Raw genomic sequence first — 21,876 nt, forward strand, 5'->3', positions numbered from 1 at the left:
CGTGACGCACGCAGCTCGCCGCTAGCAACGGATGGGCCGCCTTTCTCCAATTTGTCCACTAACAGCGACGCGAGCCGCGCTTCCTCTTTCGCTCTGCATTAGCGGAGATCCGTCAGGCCCGGGCCACGTCTGCCTGCTCCGAGAGAGTGGAAGACTTCCTGTTTCTCAGGCCGGACCGGGCTACGCTAAGCTCGTAAAAACCTCTGTTTTTTTTTAAAGCCTCCTAAGGATACGCCGCACTGATATTCGTCAGCTGTTTTCTCTTAAAAAAAAAATGAGACAGTCTAGGGTTGCTGGGCTTGTCGGTATGAACGAACAAAGAATGGAGATATCGGGAATGTGAGTAATTGCAGAGAGGGAGAGCTTTGTGCGGATGCAAATGAGCGTGTCGATCAGTTTGAGGAATTGCATTAGGAATCGGAATGCAAGCCCAGATAAAGAGAAATGAATGCCCCAGCACTGAGCCGTACAAATATACCTGTACACCACAGAGTTCTACAAATAGACATAGTTATTGTGCAAAGACATCCAGCATCATTGCTTATGTCATATAATAAATATCGTGTGTGTAAAATATTGCTTTAAAGCAAAATATCGCTTTTTGGGCTGGCACTTGAACATCTGCAAAGTCCAGAGAAGGTACAGGTAGAAGGGCGCTGGATGGAAATATGTTTTTAATGTGTTATTGATGCTGTGTATATGTGAGCTAATCACAAAAAGAACCAAAGTAGCATTTTCTCATTTCACACACGTCAGGTTTAGCTGCTGCGTTTTAATTGACGTCAGTTACATTTTTGTGTATGAATCTGCATATGCACATTAAAAAAAAAAGATTAAAAAATTATCTCTCTTGTGTGAGATAGGGACTTGAAGCATCTTTATTTACAGTGCAGTGCAGAACTACTGACTCGGTTATATCTTCAATCAAACAAAATCTTGTTTGTGGATCTTCATATTCCTTAACGAAATTACATTTGACATGCTTTGTGGTAAGGAATTAATTAAGATCCAATTATGAGACAACCATTCAGGCAACAACAAAAAAATCATTGTATAATTAATTATGCTCTACTGAAAGACAGCAATTAGGTTTTATTTATTTATTTAAAAAATGAAACAGAAGATAAAGATATGAAGAAAAAATATATAAAAGAAAAAAATATAAAGAAGTATAAAGGGAAAAATGTGGATTCAGCAGTTTGATATAGAAAACAATTCTTGCGATCCCAGTTAATGACACAACGGTGTTTATTGTTTTCGCCCGCACTGAGCTGACAGACAACCGCATAAATCTCTTATGGGTCCCGCAGCACCTCATGTAGCAATAACATGGCTCGCTAGCTTCACCCAAGGAGCATGACTGATTCGCCGAGTCCTTTCAACTGTGCTACAGGTAAAGTCAGCCGGAACGCCAGAAAAACAACTCCGCTCAGCTGGACCCCGTGAGACAAAGCCATTATGCTGGACATAATCACAAATGAACGGGAACTGGCTGCCAGAGGATCCTGGGACAGCCTTGATACTGGTGCATTCCTCCAGGGGAAGAGGAACATGTGGGAAATAGGGTTGGGGGCAAATAGTTAATTTCTGCATTGATAAGACCCCCTCTACACACACACACTCACATACACACACACACACATTCTATCCTTACCATGGAAGTACACGGTCTCTTGTTGAAAATATATCCTTGCAAGTCTTCACAACCCATCTGAGCCTTAATTGGCAACTGGGCCCTCTGCCTATTTATGAAATGATTGTTCTTTTTCTTCTTGTGAGACAGCCAGTAGAAACTTGGTTTCTGTACTACCATACTTTGTCCTTCGACAGCTTGGCTGAAATTGGCATTGGTAGAGGCGCAGACAAAAAATGACAGAACCTGGAAATACGAAAGAGCGCATTTATTGAATTAATATATATATTTTTTTACAGAGAGAATTGTCACTGTGTTTCAAAAGATGAAGCGTCCAAAATTGCATTTGATTTGATCTGATTTGAAAAATAATGCAATTCAAGTTGAATGAAAACTATTTAATCTCTTCAATATAATGCCTTTGTTGTATGTACCTATATTTTTGTGCATTTTACACTGTAATGTGTTGAGTGAATTTCACTGCCTAGTGTTGGATGGAGGCAATATTTCCTCACCAATATCTTCACCGACCCCTGTCACTGTAATGCATGAACATTAACAAGATATGCAGCTTTGTAAGGAATAACTTAAAGTTACATTGAAACCAGATGTATTGGAAAAAAAATATTTTTTTGAAAATCTGTGTTGCTCTATATTCATAAGGTAGATATATTGAACACTGCATTTCGGGGGGTATGGATATGAGTTTAATGAATAGCCCTAGAAACACATGACTCTTGCTCGGTGGTGAGTAAACAAACGAGGGGACAGAAATGGCGGGTAAGGGAGGCTGGGGCGGATGGTCAAATCTTGACCTGTATACACCCCCCCCTGCCCACACCACCCCACTGCTGGGGATTCGACCCCCAACTTGGCGCTCTCTGCCCTTGTTTGAGAAAGGTGGAAAAAGTGCATAAGGAAGGAGGAGAGGAAGGAGGGCTGCCCACTCCCCTGTACAGAAGGGCAGTTAAGGGGCCTGCAGCCATGTTATTGCTCCCCGTTTCGGAGTTCGAAAAATAAAGAAATAAAAAGACTCGACATTAAATTTTCATCGCACAAAGGGGATCTGGCAAATAAACAAACGGCTTTATCCACCCGGTCCCATCCCCACCCAAAGGCACCGCAGTGACGGCTGTGGTCTAGCCAAAGCACGAGACGAACCTGGGCCGGTCGCCAGTCAACCTCAGGTGTGCACCTGCTGGCGAAGCGGCCACTGTCCAGTTTCCTCGCGGCTTCCCCTGGCTTCGGGAGAACAGGGACAGCCGCCAAAAAAAAAAAAATAGAAAGGCTGGCCCTCTCCGCCCCTCCCCCACCCCTCCTGGCAATGCAGCGCGATGTTACCGCCAACACAACGAGCCTGTCTGCAGTGTCTGCTGGTGGAAGAAAGCTTCAGACGAGGAAGTCGTAACAGACGTGGACCTCAATAGCATGCAACAATTGAGCTTTTGCATGTCTGCAATAAGAACAGATGATATTTTATTATGCCGTGACTTACAGTGGTGCGGAAAAAGCAGCCCTCAGCATAAATGCACATCTGTGAGCTAACGTGCTCCAGTGTGGCGGGCTCCTGTGAAACTGTATGTGCCTGTTCTGTGATGGAGGAATCGATTACTGTGCCCGGTTCTCTCTGTGGAGGTTTGATGCTGAGGGATCACCGGCGGGAACTGTTGCCTGGTCATTTTTTCATATCAATCTTTCTTCTTTCCCTCCCTCCCTCCCTCCCTCCCTCTTTAGGGTCTCTCTGAGGAATGCCAGTACCTCTTCCAGCCTCAGCTCATTGTCCAGCGGCTGATTGGAATTTCAGTGCTGTATCCGGGATACTACATTGATCAAATGATCCCGGAGCACAACAGATCGGTGCTTTACAAGTGGGTGACCACTCCGACAGCACACTCCCATTAGTCACGCTAACAACAAACAGGAAATGACACGTCTATACTGGGTGCGGGGAGACACATATACAGTGCACATGCACATGCACACACACATACACTCTCCCATGCATGCATATATGCATACTGCACTTTAGCACACACACCTACTCAGATACACTGATCATGCACTTGTAGGCATAAATACATATGCACATACACACAGACACATCCAGACATTTTGCACATCGTGCTTAATCTTTGCATCGTTTATGGAATAACAGCTTACTGTCCAGGGGAGGCGAGTAATCCTGTTTATGGCCTTTGAATGGGGAGAGATAATTAGGAGGCCAATTCCACTCGAGGAGACGCTCAGCATACGAAAGGCTCGCCCGCCGCTGGCCGCGTTTGTGATTTCGGACACGTCCCTCCCCCTTCCCGCGCTCCACGGTGAATTTCGCCTCTCATTAATTTCACGTATTAATGGACTCTTCCCTCAATTAGTAAATAAAAGGCCATTAAAGTCAACACGGAGGAAGGGATGGGAGAGATATACACAGAAAGAGATATGCGCCACCTGAACACAAGCCCACGCACAGAACAGGCTGCTCAGTTCTCAGGCGAAGGACGTTGTCCTCCAGACATATTAACTGAAGTCACATTCAGCGAAGTCACTGAAGTCATTTCAAAGCCGCGTGGGTCCCGTGAATCAGATGGTGAAATATTGTTAAAAAATGTGCAATATGTTTTTAAGCATCTTGACGTTTGAAGTTTTTTTTTTTGTTTTTTTTTTCTCTGCTTGTTTCAAGCCCCCCAGTTCTGGATGCAATAGATAGTGTTGTCCTTTTTTTGTAAGGAAAGACTCTTTCCAAAAACAAAAAAAAAACAAGAAAATAATATCTTGAGGCGTGTTTGTTTTCGCCCTCAGCGTGTAGCGCGGAGATAGCGGTGCAGTGTTCGGGGCGCGGAGCCGAGCCGAGGCCAGGAATGAAATGAGCTAATAGACGAGTGTGCTCACATTTGTCCCCGCGTTTATTTTAATTATCTGATCGGGGCCTTTTTTCCTCTTTTCATTTCCTCCGCCGCTTCCTCTGACAGTCACCTCAAGCAACGGCAACGCCATGGATTTAATCAACCGCACTGCCGACGGACTGACGCACACCCTATCTAACACACCGAAAAACACACACACGCATACGCACACCCACACACACACACACACACACACACACATTCACGCTCACACACCAGGGAAACTAGCTGACATCATGGCGTTAGCTAATGGGGATCCTAATAAACAATAAACAATAAACACACACACATGCACACACGCACTCCTGCCCATGCGCACAGACACACACACACACACACACACACACACACACACACACACACACAAACAGTACACACAAACACACGCTTGTATACACACAGGGAAATGTGTACAGATACACGCTCAAATGCAAACAATGCTCTGAATTAACATCTGAGGTTCAACTATAGAAAGTGATGAATGATTACAGATTAGATGTTTTCTAGGAATGCTCAAATATAGAAGGATTTAGAATCGCATATAAAACAACTCGAAGTGTTTAATCGGAGATATGTATTAAAAAGAATGTTACACCCCATTTGGCAGAGAAGCCAAAATCAGCAGGGAATGGCTGTGTTTGTTTAAATGCACCTTAAAATGAACCTCTTCATTTCTCTGTACATACACTGTAAAATCAGTGCGAATAAAGATTATTCCCTGTGGATATTAGTCATTGCTAATTTGATATTCAGAGTTTAGCAAAAAATTCTCTCTGTAGATGGTGAACTTTAATTATGTGCCTATGAGATCTTGACCAGGTACCTAATGCTAATTTTCTGACTTCTAACAGAAGATAATGTACTTTCTAGGCTTGTGGTGTAAACATAAAAGAGATAGACAAAAGAGTGTTTCCTTCACCCACTGTAATTGGAAAAAGAGGCCTGCCCTTTGAGATAAGGGGCTAGAACAATTACAAAACAAGAGAGGGATGTGTGACAGAAAACTAAAGTCCCCACAGGGAACGGTTTAAAATGAAATAGAATTAAACAGTTTTTAGCTCATTAAAAACTGTCTTGCCTACTTGGGAGACTAAAAATATGGTTTTGTCGGAGGCCCCAAGGTCTTTTAGTGCGGTGGTGTGCTCAATGGCTAAAAAATCAAGTCCGACCTCTGCCAGTGAACAATTTTTGGTTCTAAGAACATTCCCAGAATATTTAGAGCAGAACGTTAGGATAAATGAATCTCCTGCAGTCCCTTGAATGTTATTTTCTTTAAGTCTCACAGAACACTACAGGAATGTCTTTAGAATGGTATTCAGTTTTGTTATTCAATTTAGTGCAAACATTTGTCAGAGGTAGTTACTATTAATTTTGTCAGGAATTTTAGAAATGTCACATATATGCTATTTCTATATACTATTCAGAACATTATTAAAATGTATTTGACATGTGTAAGTCTTGTTTTTTTCCATTACTAAATGTTAAGTAGAGGATGTGTGTGACATTCCACATGGATCATCTTTCTGTGACAGAACTTGTTTGGAACAATGAAATCCTGTTAGATTGTTCGGGGAATGTTCATACCATGACCAAAATGTAAACTAACTGTTAGTTCACTACATTACTAACTGCAAAACTAAGCCTTCTCCAACATAACATACAGCTACCCTGAAGAAGCGATAGTGAAAGGTTTCAGTGGTGGATTTTGTGTCGGTAGTTGAGCCGTTTATGCGATAAGTCATGATTCTTTTGTTCCGGGTGTGTGGTTTTCAAAAAGCCGTTAATATAGTTTGCATTTATACTTCATGATTAATTTCTTGCAGTGTCCAGCACTGTCTGTAAAGACAGACACTGTGCACAAGGATGGGTTTTAAGCACATGCCTTCCCGGTGAACTGTTCCCCCGAATGTCAGTAGAGTCGTAATGGCAGGCAAATGAAATCTTTTTTTATGGCCTCCGGAAAGGGGCACGGCTGAAACAAAAGCAAACAGCTGCTTGGGCGAGTGTCTGCAGTGAAGAGAGGGGCAAAGGGGACAGCGTGAGACCAGGTGGGGCGGGACAGTGGCGGAGAGCGCCGCTCCTCCGCTCGAGCAGCTGTCAGCCCCCTCCCAGCTTCCTCAAACCCGGGAGGCCTTCAGCACCGCGGACAGCGGCGATCTCCGCCGGCGGGGCGGCACAGCTGAGGTTGATTCGTTAATCAGCACGGCTGTGGCTCGTCGCCCTGCGCGAGGGCCGGTGCAGGAGGGGCCCGCGGTGCCTTTCGGGAGGGGGGCCGACGCGGCCACAGCTGGGGCAGGAGGTGGGGTGCCGGGTCTCCTCTTATTTCTCTAACGGAAAAAACCGCGAGAATATTTTCATCGGGGTCTGTGGAAGGCCTCTTCCTTTCAGCCATGCAGCGTGGTTTCTTCATTTTCTCATTCTTCTCAATAGTGTGTTTGTTTGTTTGTTTGTTCTCACACTACAAAGCGCAGGAATAAGAATGCCATCAATCTCTAAGTTATGTTTTGTCCATTTGCCTCCGCTTGTCTCTGTGCCACACTGAGATCAACAGATTTTAGTAGGATAATAGTGGCAGCAGTTATTTTACAAGGCATGCTGAAATATGTAATTTACCCACATCATCTCCCTTTTATTTCCATTTACCATCCATTTTAACCGTACCTTCTGAACTATTCCCGAAAGACAACTTTCGTACTGTATAGGTGATAGTCCCACCCCCTAATATTGTCCACGACAAAGATTATGGCAGCATTCGCTGCTGAAAATGGCATCAGTGTCACATTTAAACAGACTGCCTTCGCAGTTGATTTCACAACATACGACACGAATATCAGTGCAACATGGCGCACACATTTCATTTCAGAGACAGAGTAGCTTTCGAACCACCACCATTTTTATGTGGCGTCTGGAAGTCAAGGCAACGATGTCTGTGATAATACCAATTATTCGATGCTGAAAAATTATTCCAAAAAGGAATTACACTTAAAAGTTAAGGCTTAATTTAACCTTTTTGTATTCAGCGCTCACAATGGAAAAGAACATGTACAAATTAATTAACCTGATAGAAAACACAATGGGCAACGGCACCACTGTTCCTCAGAAGTCTTCAGAGGTCAGTAAAAAAGGAGATTTACAGTTAAAAGAAAATTCAGCGCCTCTTTTTAAAAAGTGTAGAAAAATAGAATTTAAACGTATTTTGGAACCGATTTCAAAAGGGCTCCTCTAACATAAGTAAAAGTTTGAGATCTATCCTGAAGGTCCCAAAAGAGAGGCTTTGAAGCTTTTTTTAAACAATAAAAACTCTTTTTCTTATCATTGCCCAAGAGTGTTTTCATTTTTTAAAGCTTTTTAAAACATGAATTGATTGAGACCACAGAGGTATTTTGTGATTTTAGTGCAAATTTTGAAGAGAACATTTTCTTGAATGATGTCCTGGAACTTGTAAACAATTACTTCTGTGTTTGATTCAATTTACTGGATATTATCTTCTAAGTGTTTCATATCCAAATCATGAAAGAGATTAGTGAAATTTTTAGAGCCGGAAGATACATTCAAACTAAACATCTTTTGAAAAAAAAAAAAAAAAACAATTATTAGTTTCATCGATCATGTTTTTTGTTTTATTACAGACTGCATTCAAATGAAAAGAGAAATCTTTATAACAGGAAGGCGTTCATTTAAAACTGTTTACACAAACACAATTAAACTGTAATCCAGTTGTTTCAAACAGGTGTCAAACTGGATCCACAAAAGAGTACCATGGGGTCCTCATCCAAACAAAAAAACCAATGTTTTAATTTCCGTATTTCATGAAATATATATTATACATTTTTTAGATAAACATGGCTAGGCTTCAAAATGGTAGCATAAACTCTGATCATTCTAACGCTAAAGAACATGTGTACATATACTGTATGTCAACATGGTTCCATGATAAAACAGCACAATGTTTTGGCTCCTTGTGTCAGCTTGCTGAACAGTTGATGTTCTAAAGCCAGTAATGGGTGTTGGATTTGTTTGTCAAATATTAACAATTTTATGAACATGGAGTCCTTAGGCGTGGGTACCGTAGTCATTACATGGGAGGATTGTAATTAAGGGTTCTAAGCTCAGCTGTGTTCTAGGCCGATGAACTGAATAACTGCTGTAGCATCTGGTCCAAACGCCTGGTTAGGGATCGTTACGATGGTGATCGATCGATTCAGCTGGTCAGCACTTTAATTAATTCAGTTTTGAGGGATGTTTTTTTTTTTTCCTCCCTGAGCAGTTTGTCCCAAGAGCTCTCTCAACACATAAAAAACTGCTTCATTGATCCACATCAACCTGTTCCTTGTCTTTAGCTGTGAATCACATAGACTGACAGTCCCGTTGGGAAGGGTTGAAGCGGTTATCTTCAAAGGGCACATTTAGCCGTTCTCAGCAAAACAAACGAAAGGAACAACGTTAAGACTTTTCACAACTCTTCATTTTGATGATTTGTCGGGACCTGGTAATAAATACTTTGCAAAGATAATTCAAATTGCATTATGCTGCACTCTCTCTCATAAAGAGTGGCTTAAAAAACGAGCGGTTTTAAAAGTGCCTTACAATTAAAATAGGTGAAATAGGTGTAGCATTACAGAAAAAGAACAAGCAAAAAAGTTATTTCCTGAATATATCCCTATGTTGTATTGTTGCTTGTATTTAAGTTACGTATTTATTCCACAGGGAGAGTTTATGGTTGTCATCACGGATGCAGTGTGCATTGAATACGTTGCACCAGTCATTTTTCTGTTTTTATCTGTAGTCCCTGGGCAGGTTTGAGCTGCATAACAGAGAAGCTTAATAGTCAAATAAAGACAAAAAACATCAATTAAAATGCTACAGGGCTTGGTAAACAGTACACAAGGCTTGACAGTGCCCTCCATAACCCATTCCCTGTTGTGCGGTTTTCTCTTCTGTTTTGTCTACAGAGTGTTCATTCCGAACTACATTTCCCAAGTGAGGGTCCAGCTGGTGAACTGCAGCACGAGGAACAGGAGCGTGGAGACCTGCCCGATACTCCTGAAGATCAGGGCTCGTGCCCCGCCCTTGCACAACTCCACCTCCCAGGACTGCCAAGGGGGCGGCACCTGCGAGCTGCAGACCCTCCTGCCCTCCTGGGAGCAGTGGTACTACATCCTGGTGGAGAGGAGCCAGGGCAACGCCGATGTCTACTTCCGCATCGGTGTCCAGGTCAAAGGTCAGTGCTCTGGGAGCGTGTCATATCCTGTCTGTTTGCTAGACCCTAAAGCCCACAGTGGCAAATACAATAGAGAGGTTGCTGTGATGGAGTGTTGTTTTACAACAACCTTTTCTTTCTCATTGGCATCCCCATCCCACCACCAAGAACCACCTGTAATATGCAGGTTTTGAATGTTATGTTTATTAGCAAGGTGACAGCTAAGCTTGGAACACCTAGGCAATGGCACTGATGTTCTATGCACTTTAATGCAGCTGTTTAACCCTTTGAATAATAGGTTTTTGGAAGGTTTTTTCCAAATTCTACAAAAGTGATTATTAGAATTAGAATGTTGGGTTAAGAACATTCTAATTGTATATTTGTGATCATACACCATAAAGGCTTAATGTGATCTTGTGCTAACATTACACATTTTGCATGATGTGACCTTCTGCTGAATATTGCTGGGTGAAGATGTTAGTGAAGGCTTGGGCATAGTTTGCTGAAGCAAGCACTCTTAGAGATGCTGGGTTCCATTATCCAAGGGCTGGAAAATCCCTTCTACTGTATTTTAATGTGCCTACTAGGGACCTTCTGTGTGGAGTGCTTGTGGCTCCTCGTGGCATGCCAGTGGCTCTCCGGTGCCCTGGGTGGAAAGGTTGCCCGGGGCATTTTGGATGCCCCTGTCCCCATAGCGATTGTAGAAATAACGCTTGATGCGATGAAGATTAAACGGCAACAGCTTGATAATTTGAGCGGGGATCCATTAATTCTTTATTAGGATTTATTTGCACAAATGTTGCGAGCATATGGCTCCATCCTGCCGTCAGGCTATTGGTATTCCCGGGCATTCCGACGAAAGGATCCAGTGCATTAACGGAAAACGTGCTGGGATTTAAGCTGCCGGCAAAGGTCCCAGGTGATTTTTGCCCGTCAGGTGGAATGGAAAGCGAAAGTGTGTTTGCAGAGGTCTCGTGATGAATCTCGGTGACAGATCGAAGCCGCGAGCCGCAGATGAGGCCCTTGTCACCGAATGAAGTCGACGTCATTATTCCGCCGCCGGTACGATTGAGCGCTCGAAGCCGCTGATGAATTCCGCACTCTTCTGCGTCTTTAGCCCACATGATAAATACAGCAATTCAGCTGCGCAGAAGGTGTGAAATAGAGAGAGGAAATTCAATCACCGAAAGCCTATTATTGCAAAGGACAGAGAAAGCGCTTTTCCCCCCCCCCTCTCAAAACCAACTCTCTTTTTCAATGCCACGGCCCGTCGTTGGATTGCAGATGCCATAACAGGACATTTGTTAAGGCGGGGCGACTGTGTGCCCCCGCCATGACAGGATCCCACAGGAAGAAGCACCGACGCTCCCCCTTGTCTAAGAGGAGCCGTAATTGTCTTTTCGGCTTCTGGTTGATGTCTCCACTGAGAGAAAAAAATGAACGCCAGAAGGAGAGGACATTTTGTTGGATGCAAAACAACAAGTATGTTTTATAAAATAAAGAATGAAGGAAACTTCGCATTAGCACAACTGGAGGATGTCACGCTCGGAAATCAGAACACTGTACAGAAACAGGGTGGAAGTCTCTGTTTCTGGACATCTGCTGATGATGGTGGAGGTTGTAGGGCAGAACTATGTCTGTTTAGTGCCTGTGCTTTCCAGTCATGAAGAACACAGCTCCTTCAATCATCCTATGGTGGGCTTGGATGTCCGTGGTGATGATATGTTTTCGGGAGGATGGTGGAAAACCATAAAAGGCCATTTATGTCCAATGAGGCAGAACTGGCTGGCTTAGACGTAATGCCCACCAAGGGAACAATTTGTCGTGATTGGATGGTCTGCCATTTTGTACTCAGGATGGGCAATTATGAGGGCGAGACTCCCCCATCTTTCATGATTTTCAGATACCTTTTGTGCAATCCGTTTGGTATAAATTCCTGAAAAGCGTTAAAAATATATCCTCACTGTAAGTCATGGTTTCCATTGTGCAATCAGTTCTCCAGGCAAAACTGTCTGCGTGTGATGCAGTGCAATTCTGAACAAGTTTGACAGTAGGCTAAGAATAATTTGTCATGAAAAAGAGTTCCTGCCTCAGAGAGAGAGAAGGGAATGAGAGAAAGAGAAAGAGAGAGAGAAAGAGAGAGAGAGAGAGAGAGAGAGAGAGAGAGAGAGAGAGAGAGAGAGAGATAAATAATTCACTAACAAACATGATATAATAACATTGCTGCAAAACTGCGAGTGCTTTTGCCCTTGGCATAGCCTGTGTTCTTGAAAAGGAATGAAAAAGTCCCTCAGTCCTGTGCCACAGATGTCAAAGGCAGGTATATTGAGAATGCAGGAGCCCAAGGTAATAGAATGGAATCCAATGCTCCCAAGCACCTTAGGAGAAGATTGAGTAAAATCGAATTATAGAGTAGGGTTTGATAAATTTCTCTCCTGCCATCTTTCTTCCCCAATCTCTCTCCTTCTCTCTCTATCTCTCTCTCTTTCAAGGCAAACCATTGTTTACATTGAGCTTGCACATAAGTCGACTGATTGATGAAAAAAGAAATGCATTATGACATATCTGCTGGCCTTAGAAACTTGATGTCTCACTTTGCAGCCTTTCTCCAAACATCTTGCATTATTATTAGATGAAGCTGTTTGACCTCTCCGCTCATTAAGGTCTGAGTCTGCCTCAGCTGTTTCAGGGGCGTTCTGTATAACGTTAGCATTTTATCCAGGCAAAAACGAGCTGTCTTTGAACTGGACGTGGGAGGAAACCACACTTATGCGAATTTTCTGTAAATTACAGTGAACAAGGCAATGCTTTCACCCCAATTCCTAGTAGCACACCAGCATTCAAACAGGACAGATTTAGAAAAGAACTGTGTCATACGTGAGAAAAATATACTTCTGGAAAACAGAAAGCAATCCGCCCCTATTTCTGGATTGCTTTTCTCGAGCCTGCCTCTAACAGGATTTCTACTCGCGTGTCTGGCTCGAACCTCCGTTCCCAGTCAGATTCATCTCATTGGGGGCAGTGCCCTCCTGCCAACCGGCCAACGGGTTCACCACCGTCCCTTGTGCTCAACACAATTAACCCTTTGAAGAGTAGGTTTTTTAGAATGTTTTTTTCCTTCAAAATTCTAATTCAGTGTTCTAGAACTCCATTGCTTTCAGTCAGCCAGTAGTGATTGTGACATCAGCATTAGAACGTTCAGTTACGAATATTCCAATCACGTATTTGTGATCTCACACCTTAAAGGGTTTAGCTGACTTAGTCATACAAGTGAGTGACAGTGAAGAGGGAGGGACCCTGCTGTGTGGAACAGGAAGCTCCCCAAGATGGAGGCCTGCAATGCGCGTCTGTCCTTTTTCCAGTAAGCATTTGCGACACATGGCTTTAGCCGTCGTTATTTCACTGATGCTGCTTCAATCGTACAAGTGCCGCTCTGTATGACAAATTCATTAAATATCCTGCTAAAGTCTTTAGGGAGTTCATTTCAGAGCATGCCTAGTATTTTACCTGTCATTGCATAAATGTCTTCATGCAACTGGTCTTCTTAAACTGTTTTCTGTTGCCCCTGTGGATCATATAGCGATGGAAAAGTGTGGAGTATTTCTTAAAAACAGGTTCTGAAAACTGCAGGGACCTGTTGTGCCCCTGTCCTAGATACTTCTCATCTTCCACTACTTCTACAGGTACCTTTAAAGTGTTGATTGTTTTGTTTTCTCTCTTACATTACTTTCATAATGAAAACTGCAGCACCATGACAGTTGGCCCCAGCTCAAAATGAACAGAAAGATTCATTATGAATATTCATACTCCTAGACTGAACTGAAACAGAAGAGTCCTAAATCAGTGTGCCCTGAAGCGATACTGTTAATATCTAAGCAGAAGGGGTGCTTTAGTCAATGAAAAGCCCATATTGCAATGTATTTTCTTAAGATCCGGGAGATTTAGTACCTTGGAGCAGTTTTCAGAAAATAATCAAAACCCAGGCTGCTCGGTGTCGACGAGAAAAAACAATAAAAGAGAATCTATTTCCATACGCCTGTCTGCAGGCCACCAAGTCACATTTAAACGGGAAGACGTCTGAAGCAGAGGTGTGTTTTGATTAGTCAGGTCTGTTTAATTGCTTCCTTAGTGAAAGCAAAAGAGTGCTTTCAGTACCTCGTCTTCATTCTAGGCTTTTGATTTCCTTTGGAATCTGTTATTGGCAGTTGTCAACATGAGGACCTCTGTTGTGCCAGTGAAACTTCATAGGCTTACCAAAATCAACAGTTTGGAACATCATTAAGAAGAAAGAAAGCACTGGTGTGCTCTATAATTGCGAAAGGCCTGGAAGGCCAAAGAAGACCTCTACAGTTGATGACTGAAGAATTCTTACCACAAGCAAAAAAGCCCAAACACCTGTCTGACAGATCAGAATCACGCTTCAGGAGGTAGGCATGAATGTGTCAGTGACTACTGTCCACATACAACTTTACAAACAGAACTACAGAGGCTAAACTGCAAGATGCAAACCACTAGTTAGCTGAAAAAATGCAATAGCCAGGTTACAGTTTGCTGTATATACATGGTTATGATAGTAATGCAGGGAGGCTGGTATACTGTTCAGTGTGCCAATATTGTGCTCTAGATAGTAGTACAGATACAGCTGCGCTGTAGCAATGGCGGATCACGGGTCCTTTAGTAAAAACGCACTGAACTCCCATGGTCTCTTGGCAACTATTACATTTTCTCCCATTCCTTTACTCCCCGAGCAGTGCACGCAGGACAGTTTCTCGTTGTGTTATTTTCATTTTCATATTTACTGTAGGCGAAGGCTCAGTGGACCATCAGTTTCTTTCTTTTCATTACCGACATCATTTGCTTCTCGCGGTAATAAATGTTTGCCCTCGACTGTGTAAAATGTTTTGGGTTCGCGCTTGTTTAGTTTTACATTGGAGTCACCTCCTTGATTATGCTTTAAAATTGTAATTATTACTCATTAACGAGAGTCCGCCGAGATGCCCCCCCCCCCCACCCCCCCCTTCATTTCAATGACATTCAGATACCCAAATTGAAGTTGGCAGCCTGGGATTTCAAGAACAGTTCCAAGACAATGAGCCATGATTTTGGTCTTTTAACGACTGTAATTCATCATCGAGGGTAATTGAAACATCAGGCAAGAAGCTGAAGGATGTAGTTTCCGTCACGCATGTCATTTTGACTCACCACTGTATCGGGCCTTTAAACTTTAAACAGAGTTTTCCTAATTTTATATGTGTGTATATATATTCTTGCTATTTGAGCTGTGCTCTAATTAGCCTCAAACAAGTCTGAACTGAAATGCAAGGGGGAATTTTCTCACTTTTACCTTCAGCAGAATGGATGCAGCCACTGTATTTAATCTGCAATTTTTCTCAAGGACTGTCTGTCATACTCCACTAAGTTGCCAGTAGAAAACATAATTTGGGATATTTCGATTCAGAGCACATAATTCGAGCAATAACTGTAAATGCCACCGTGGATCTCAGCCTTCTTTGGATCTTAGGAGCCGTATGGCTTAATATAGCAGCGAGAAGAGAAAATTGTCTTTGGGTGTACAGTGTGTGGAGGTGGGTGTTCTTCGACAGACAGTGCTGGTAAAAATGGCACAATAGACACTGCCTTGAGGCTTTTTCAGTGGGAAAACAAAGCCGACAGCCACTAGTCAGAATAAAAAGCTAATGAGGGACTTCGTTTCTGAGCTGTTCGGCTGAGAAACTGACAGTTCTAGAACACCTCTAAATTTCAAGCTGTACTGGAGTAAGCAAAATTACATTTTCTGCTCTCAGAAAGAAAATCTTTTGAATCGCTTGAATCTTTTTTTTTTTGTCATGTTGTCTAATTAACTGAATTTTTAGGCCTTGCCTTAGGAGCTTATTTCATATTCATCAACAATAAGGTTTTTTTTTCTCCTGTGTGATATGTCTTCAATAGTTTATAAATTACGTTGGTTGAAAAATGCTCGGTTGAGATTAGTTCGCGGGAAAAACAACATGTACTACGCTGCCGCAAACCACTGCTGGCCTTGGGGCAACTGGAGAGTGACCTATGGGTTTGTATGGTTGGACCATGTGTGCCTTCACAACCTCAGACACAGGCAAAGGTCCGCATGTGCCTTCTGAACAGAAATCACGCTGCCTTTTGCTCCGGCATCCTTCGTGGAGACCCAGAGTGATTTCACACACAGATCACTTTTTCATTCGCTCTCTCCCCCTTTCACCTTCCAGTGGAGCAGAAGAAAAAGCAGGGGTTTCAAATGAGATTTATGAGCAGAATGAAATATGTATATTTCTACTGAATGTCCTCTGTGAAGACAGCATTAGAGGACAGTGTTTATGTGGAGAGTGTTAGAGGGCACCGTTATAAGACCGTTATAAGACATGGTTAGAGGATGTAGGGCTAGGATTAGGGTTAGTTTTACACGTGTCTCTAAAATTTTGGGGGTGCAAACTCCAGTACCATCGGTGATGCTCATGCTAACAATCAACTGAAAATAATGGCACCTGTTTTGGTCATGAGATGCGGTGCGGAGAGTGCGTTTGAAGTGCGCTGCTCTTATTGATGTGCTGGGGAGTGGTGCTTTCACTGTAGCTCTGAAGTTTCCTCTTCAAAGATGAGGCTTGAACCACAAGCATCAGTTTAGATTCAAGCCTCATCTTTGAACACAGGATGTGACTGCACACCATTCTTGTCAGTTAACAGGAAAACTTAATGCAACGTAAACTGACAGAACTGCTGGGTAGCAAACAATGAGGGAAGCAAAAGAAAGTCGGTACAATATATGAAAACAGCACTTCCCCCACCCCCCACTACCGAACAAATTAAATAAAAATAGGATATTCACAGTTAATTGCACCAAATATTCCTGATAATAACATTATCATTATCTTCCATGACCTAAAACAATGCGCATATTTTATGTGCTACTGTATTATCAACAGATTACTTAATGAACAGGGTATTAATGCTAAGCAATCACTGTCTGTGTAATTTGGTGCATTAGGGAGTCGAAACCAGAGCACTGATGTTTGGAAAGGGGTTTCGTTATACCAGTAACTTACTGATTACAACATCCTGTCAAGGCACCTGGTGAGGTGAGAGAGGCCCTTACGGAAGTTTTGCAATATATTTTGCAATATATTGTATGTATATGGACTTTTAAAAAATATATAATGATAAATATATTTCACATTAAATTTTTCAAAAAACATTTTGCAATATCTGAAAGCTATATATATATTACATATAAACAACGTATTGCTTTCAGATGTTGCATTATAAATGGAGGTGTTATAACATATTGTGATCTTGATATTTTATCATCATATTTTATTTATTCAGTATCTTCCATTTCTGTGAGTGAGGCCTTAATTGGCCATCATGTTCTCATAATAAACTGTAAAAAAGAAAAAATATATGTAAGTACTTTTTTGTGTGTATGTGTAGACATGCAAAACATATATATACATAATATATTTGCTGAAAATATACTTTTGCATGTGAGGTGTTTAATCTTCTCGATCTGTAATCTAACGTTCAGTGAATTGGATCCTGGGTGTTAATAAATCAGGAGATAACAAGGTCTTTGCAGAGCCAAGGCCAATAGTGTTTGCACTCCGTATACCCCTGACATGCCAAATGGGCACCTGAGTGTATTAGCCCAAAAGACAAAGTTCCCCAGTCAGAGGGATTTAAGTGTTCTTTACTGCCTTGGGAACGAGCGCGCTAGCTCTTCGGTGTGGGCGGTCACTTTGTGTAACCTTGGCTTGCTTCTTTTATTCATTTACGTGCTTACTGAAAGTTTGCACTTTTTTAACTTTGCAAACCCCGCTTTACGCGGTTTAGTAGGGAGAGTCGGGCCTACAGGTGGTGCACGGTTCGAAACAATCAGGCGACAAAGTGGTTTACCACCTGCTGATTGAAAAGCACGGATGCTTTATTAGCAAGAGGCAAACACTTTGACAAACAAACTGATGGGGGGGGGGGGGGGGTGCTGCTTAAACCACAGCAAGCTTGAATACAATCAGGACAGTTGCTCGGTACAGTGCCATGCTGCCTGGCTCATCAGTATGATGGGAGGATTCTCTTCCTCTGCCCTAAGCCTCTCCACAAATCAGACTGACAGAATACAGCATGGGCAGAAACTAGAACCAAGAGTGCTCCATCATTAAAAAAAAGACTCCCGGCACCCTTTGTCCCTCCCCCAGGAGGGGTCGGGGGAGGGGACCGACAGCGTCTGAACTTGCCGACCCCCTCCTACCCCGCCCCTTGTAGAGGAGCTGCGAGACACAGAGACAAAAGTCGTTCTGTTTTAATAGGATTTTGGAAAATTAAGAATGCAGAAGACGACCTCCCGCTGCTGGTACATTTATAATCCCATTAAAGCTGAAGCTAAATTCAGATACACTCGGTGATGAAAGGTCAGTGAACCATAGGGTGCATCCACATGGATGTCTCACTTTAGAAAAATCCATCTGTGGCATACCTAATGGCATGCAATTCAATGTACTTTTTCAGGGCTATTAATTATTAAAGGATCGCAATCATTATGTAGATGAGAGAACTTTTATAAACTGCATTAGCCTCATTCCCCACTGCTTCCAGAATAAGGTTTGGCGCTGATGTATTCAAGGCATGCAGAGGTATGCACGAAAGTTCATTGTGATGCTAAACCTGATGGAACAGCTGATGCCAAAGGTTTAGCGATGCGTAAAAGCATATTCCGGAAGTTTCTTCAGACCTTTTGGCATTTACCATCAAAGACAGCGACACCAGCAAAAATGCCCTGGTTCCTGACTTTCAGGTCAGTGAGGGGATGGAAAACAAGGGCATCACCATGGCAATTATCATGACAATCTAACAGCTGGCTGTGTTCAAGTGCCGTTATCATGTAATGAGAAAGCAATTGATTATTTAGGGGCACCTAAATTACCTAATGTTACTGACTGTACTGTGGTTACCGCACGGATGAAGGGTCAGGAGCCAGTTGTATCAGCTGTGCAACAGTAAGAACTAAGCCTCGCTGTGACTTAAATCTTCACTAAGTTACAACTTTCTCACTACTAAAATCAATAAAATGTTCCACCGCAAAACATAGTTAGAACGTAATCCTATGTATGAACTAAATATTTACGCAAGCCGTTGACCAGGAATAACGGTGTTATTAATGACGTTTCAATAGCAGATCCATTCGAATGTATTGAAGAATGGCTCAAAAAACTGCTGTATGAACCTTATCTTTGCCAATGGTTTGGGTATAACTGGGTTGACAATATGACTGTAAACCCCTTAGTTTGGTAGAAAAAGGCACAAGTTTCTCCCTTATAGCGTATGGGGAAATTGAGAGGTGCGGTGCACTGGACGCCATTTTGGTTGGAGCGGTTACATCTGTTTCACATCATAGAGCTCAGTTACTAGATCAATTAACATCAACTTTATTTTGTGTGGCTGTACATTACAAAAGCTTTTGCCCTACTAAGTTTTGTGTTATGGACACATGGTGCAGACAAATTTAGTTGTTGCCTAGTAGCTACTAAGCCTGTAGTGAGTTCTTTACATTTCAACTTAACGAAAAACTTGAAGAAATGTTTGTGCAAAACTACCCAGTTCACTATAATTAACCTACACAAATGTTAAAATATACACTGGCCATATTGGTGTGCCTTTTGAAATGAGTGAGTACGATAAATCCAGAAAAATACGTCATGCCACTAAACCTGGAACTTGAGTGTTATTTAGCGACTCAGTGTAGTTGCTAAGCTCCCATAGCACTGAATTTGAAGTTGAGAGCGGTCATCGTGAAATTCCATATTCTATCCAGTCATCTAAACATCCCTGTAGTATAATTAGATAATAAATCTCAAAACAGCTGCCGTGTTTGGGTGAGGTGAGTCATCCTGTTCCGCTGTAAAGCCCTTTAAGATTCATGAAAAATTGTGTTAATGCAATCTACGATATAATAATAATAGTGATGTATTATCTGGAGTTATTTCATCTCGTTGACATTTCACTTCAATCAAAGTCAGTGGTGACGTGAATGTTGATTTCTACACCATCTGCGTGCTGGAATTCAGGCTTTCTCTATATCACTTGCAAGAGCGGGGATATTTACATAGCGCACTGGGTCGCACTGCAGCCTCACATCAAGAAGGTCCTGGGTTCAAATCCAGCCTGGGCCTTTCTGTGTAGAGTTTGTATGTTCTCCCCGTGTCCGTGTGGGTTTCCTCCTGGTACTCCAATTTCCTCCCACAGTCCAAAGACATGCTGGCAGGTTAATTGGAGACTCTAAATTGCCCATATGTATAGTGAGTGAATGGTGCGTGTGCCCTGGTAGATTGGCAACCTGTCCAAGGTGTATTCCAATGCACGCTGGGATAGGCTCCAGCACCCCTCGTGCCCCTGCCCAGGATACGCGGGTATAGATAATGGATGGATGGATAATCACTCTTTAATTAAGGGAAAGGAATATGACATTTCAAAGGACAAAACCCCATGCAATAGGTAATTTAGAATTTTATTTGAGAGCTTAATTTTCAAGTAACAAAATTCTAGCACTACGGGAGGATTGAGTATTGGTCATTTTGAGACCATGTTTCTCGCTTATTCTTCAGCTCTTGTAATGAGAAATGACAGTAACACTTTACATTAAGGTTCCATTAACTAACATGAGTTAATGCATCAACTAACCTGAACAAGGAATTACATAATCTATTAACATGACATGTGATAACATGAACAAATCATTCATTTGCATTTTAATATTTATATCTACCATTCTCTTCCATGTTAACTCAATGTTATTGAAGTATGATTTGTTCCATTTTGGTCATAACACGTAATTCTTTATATACTGACAGAAAATACTCAAGGAAGTATGTTCTAACATGAACAAGTTGTTCACTAATGTAACACCTGCGTGAATACCACATAGTTTGCACCTAAGAAAATGGCTTCGTAAACATGAATAAATGTTAATAGATTAGTTTATTCCTTGTTCAGTTAGTTAATGCATTAACTCTTGTTCGCTAATGGAACCTTAATGTAAAGTGTTACTGAAATGACATGCAACACTTTGCTTATTTTTTCCTGTTTATAAATTGGAAAAAGGAAAGTATTCATCTTAATGTTGTGGCTCAATGAACCTTTTGAATGCGAAACAAAAAGTGAGTGCACTGCATCTTAAGGGACTAGATACTGGGGTAGTATATAAATACAGTCTTATGATCTACTTTGGGAAGAACACTACAGGGTACCGTTTCAGAAATACATTTTTATCAAAACTATAAAACATCTTTTAACCTATTTTTGTCACAGTGATTCTTGTTTCTTCTCCTTATTGTGGTCAAAAAGACTTGGTCAGCATCTAACCCTGACATTGATACAAACCACTGATTTAATAGCCTCCAAGCAATTAGCTCACCGAACCAGGACTTTTGCAACAACAGGACATTGGTTTCAATAAACTAATTAAGTATGCTCTGTGTAGCATAACAAAAGCTATATAACAGAACCATCAGCATTGATTATAATCACTGTTTAAAGCCACACATGAAACCAAGTGATGATATAAAGACAGTTTAATGCAAATGCAGATAAATAATGGACTGTGTTCTATGAAACATCGAATGAAAATGCATAAAAAAGAGGTTTCTTCAGCTGTGTCCACACACTTATGCTCTGTATTGAGTGGATGGTTGTATTGTCTTCACATTGTCACTGGCTGTGTATATTATGAACTAGGCCAAAGCAAACAGGAGATAACTACTGCACATGCACGTGAGCTGCTGGATATTATAAAACAGATTCTGAGCGAGAGCTAAGCAAAACCGCGTGCATTTATTACCTGATTTTATGCATCAGAATAGAATGAATAGAGTCACCTATAATTTTCATGACACCGACGCACACACGCTCACATGAATGCACATGTGTGTATGTGTGTGTGTCTGTGTGTGTGAGTGCGTGTGTGCATGTGCATGTGGGTGTTTGTGTTTGTGTGTGTGTGTCTAAGTGTGGATACAAATGTGGATCCAAGCTGTAAATCTTCCATCTGTTAACATCAATCACTGGTTCCATTAGTTCTTTCTTGATCCACGTCCTTTGGTAAAGAAACGCCTTTGCTTTTC

General features: G+C 41.9%; 1 protein-coding gene across 1 annotated transcript in view; it reads left to right on the forward strand.

The window, feature by feature from the left end:
• Nucleotides 1-21,876, forward strand: part of tmem8b (transmembrane protein 8B) — a 114,654-nt gene that overhangs the window by 54,981 nt on the left and 37,797 nt on the right. The window contains exons 4-5 of the mRNA XM_064296588.1: nucleotides 3,368-3,501; nucleotides 9,489-9,757. Of these exons, the coding sequence (XP_064152658.1) occupies nucleotides 3,368-3,501; nucleotides 9,489-9,757 (403 nt within the window). The remainder of the gene's footprint in view (nucleotides 1-3,367; nucleotides 3,502-9,488; nucleotides 9,758-21,876) is intronic.

The sequence above is a fragment of the Anguilla rostrata genome, chromosome 10, assembly GCF_018555375.3.
Source record: "Anguilla rostrata isolate EN2019 chromosome 10, ASM1855537v3, whole genome shotgun sequence".
Lineage (NCBI taxonomy): Eukaryota > Metazoa > Chordata > Actinopteri > Anguilliformes > Anguillidae > Anguilla > Anguilla rostrata.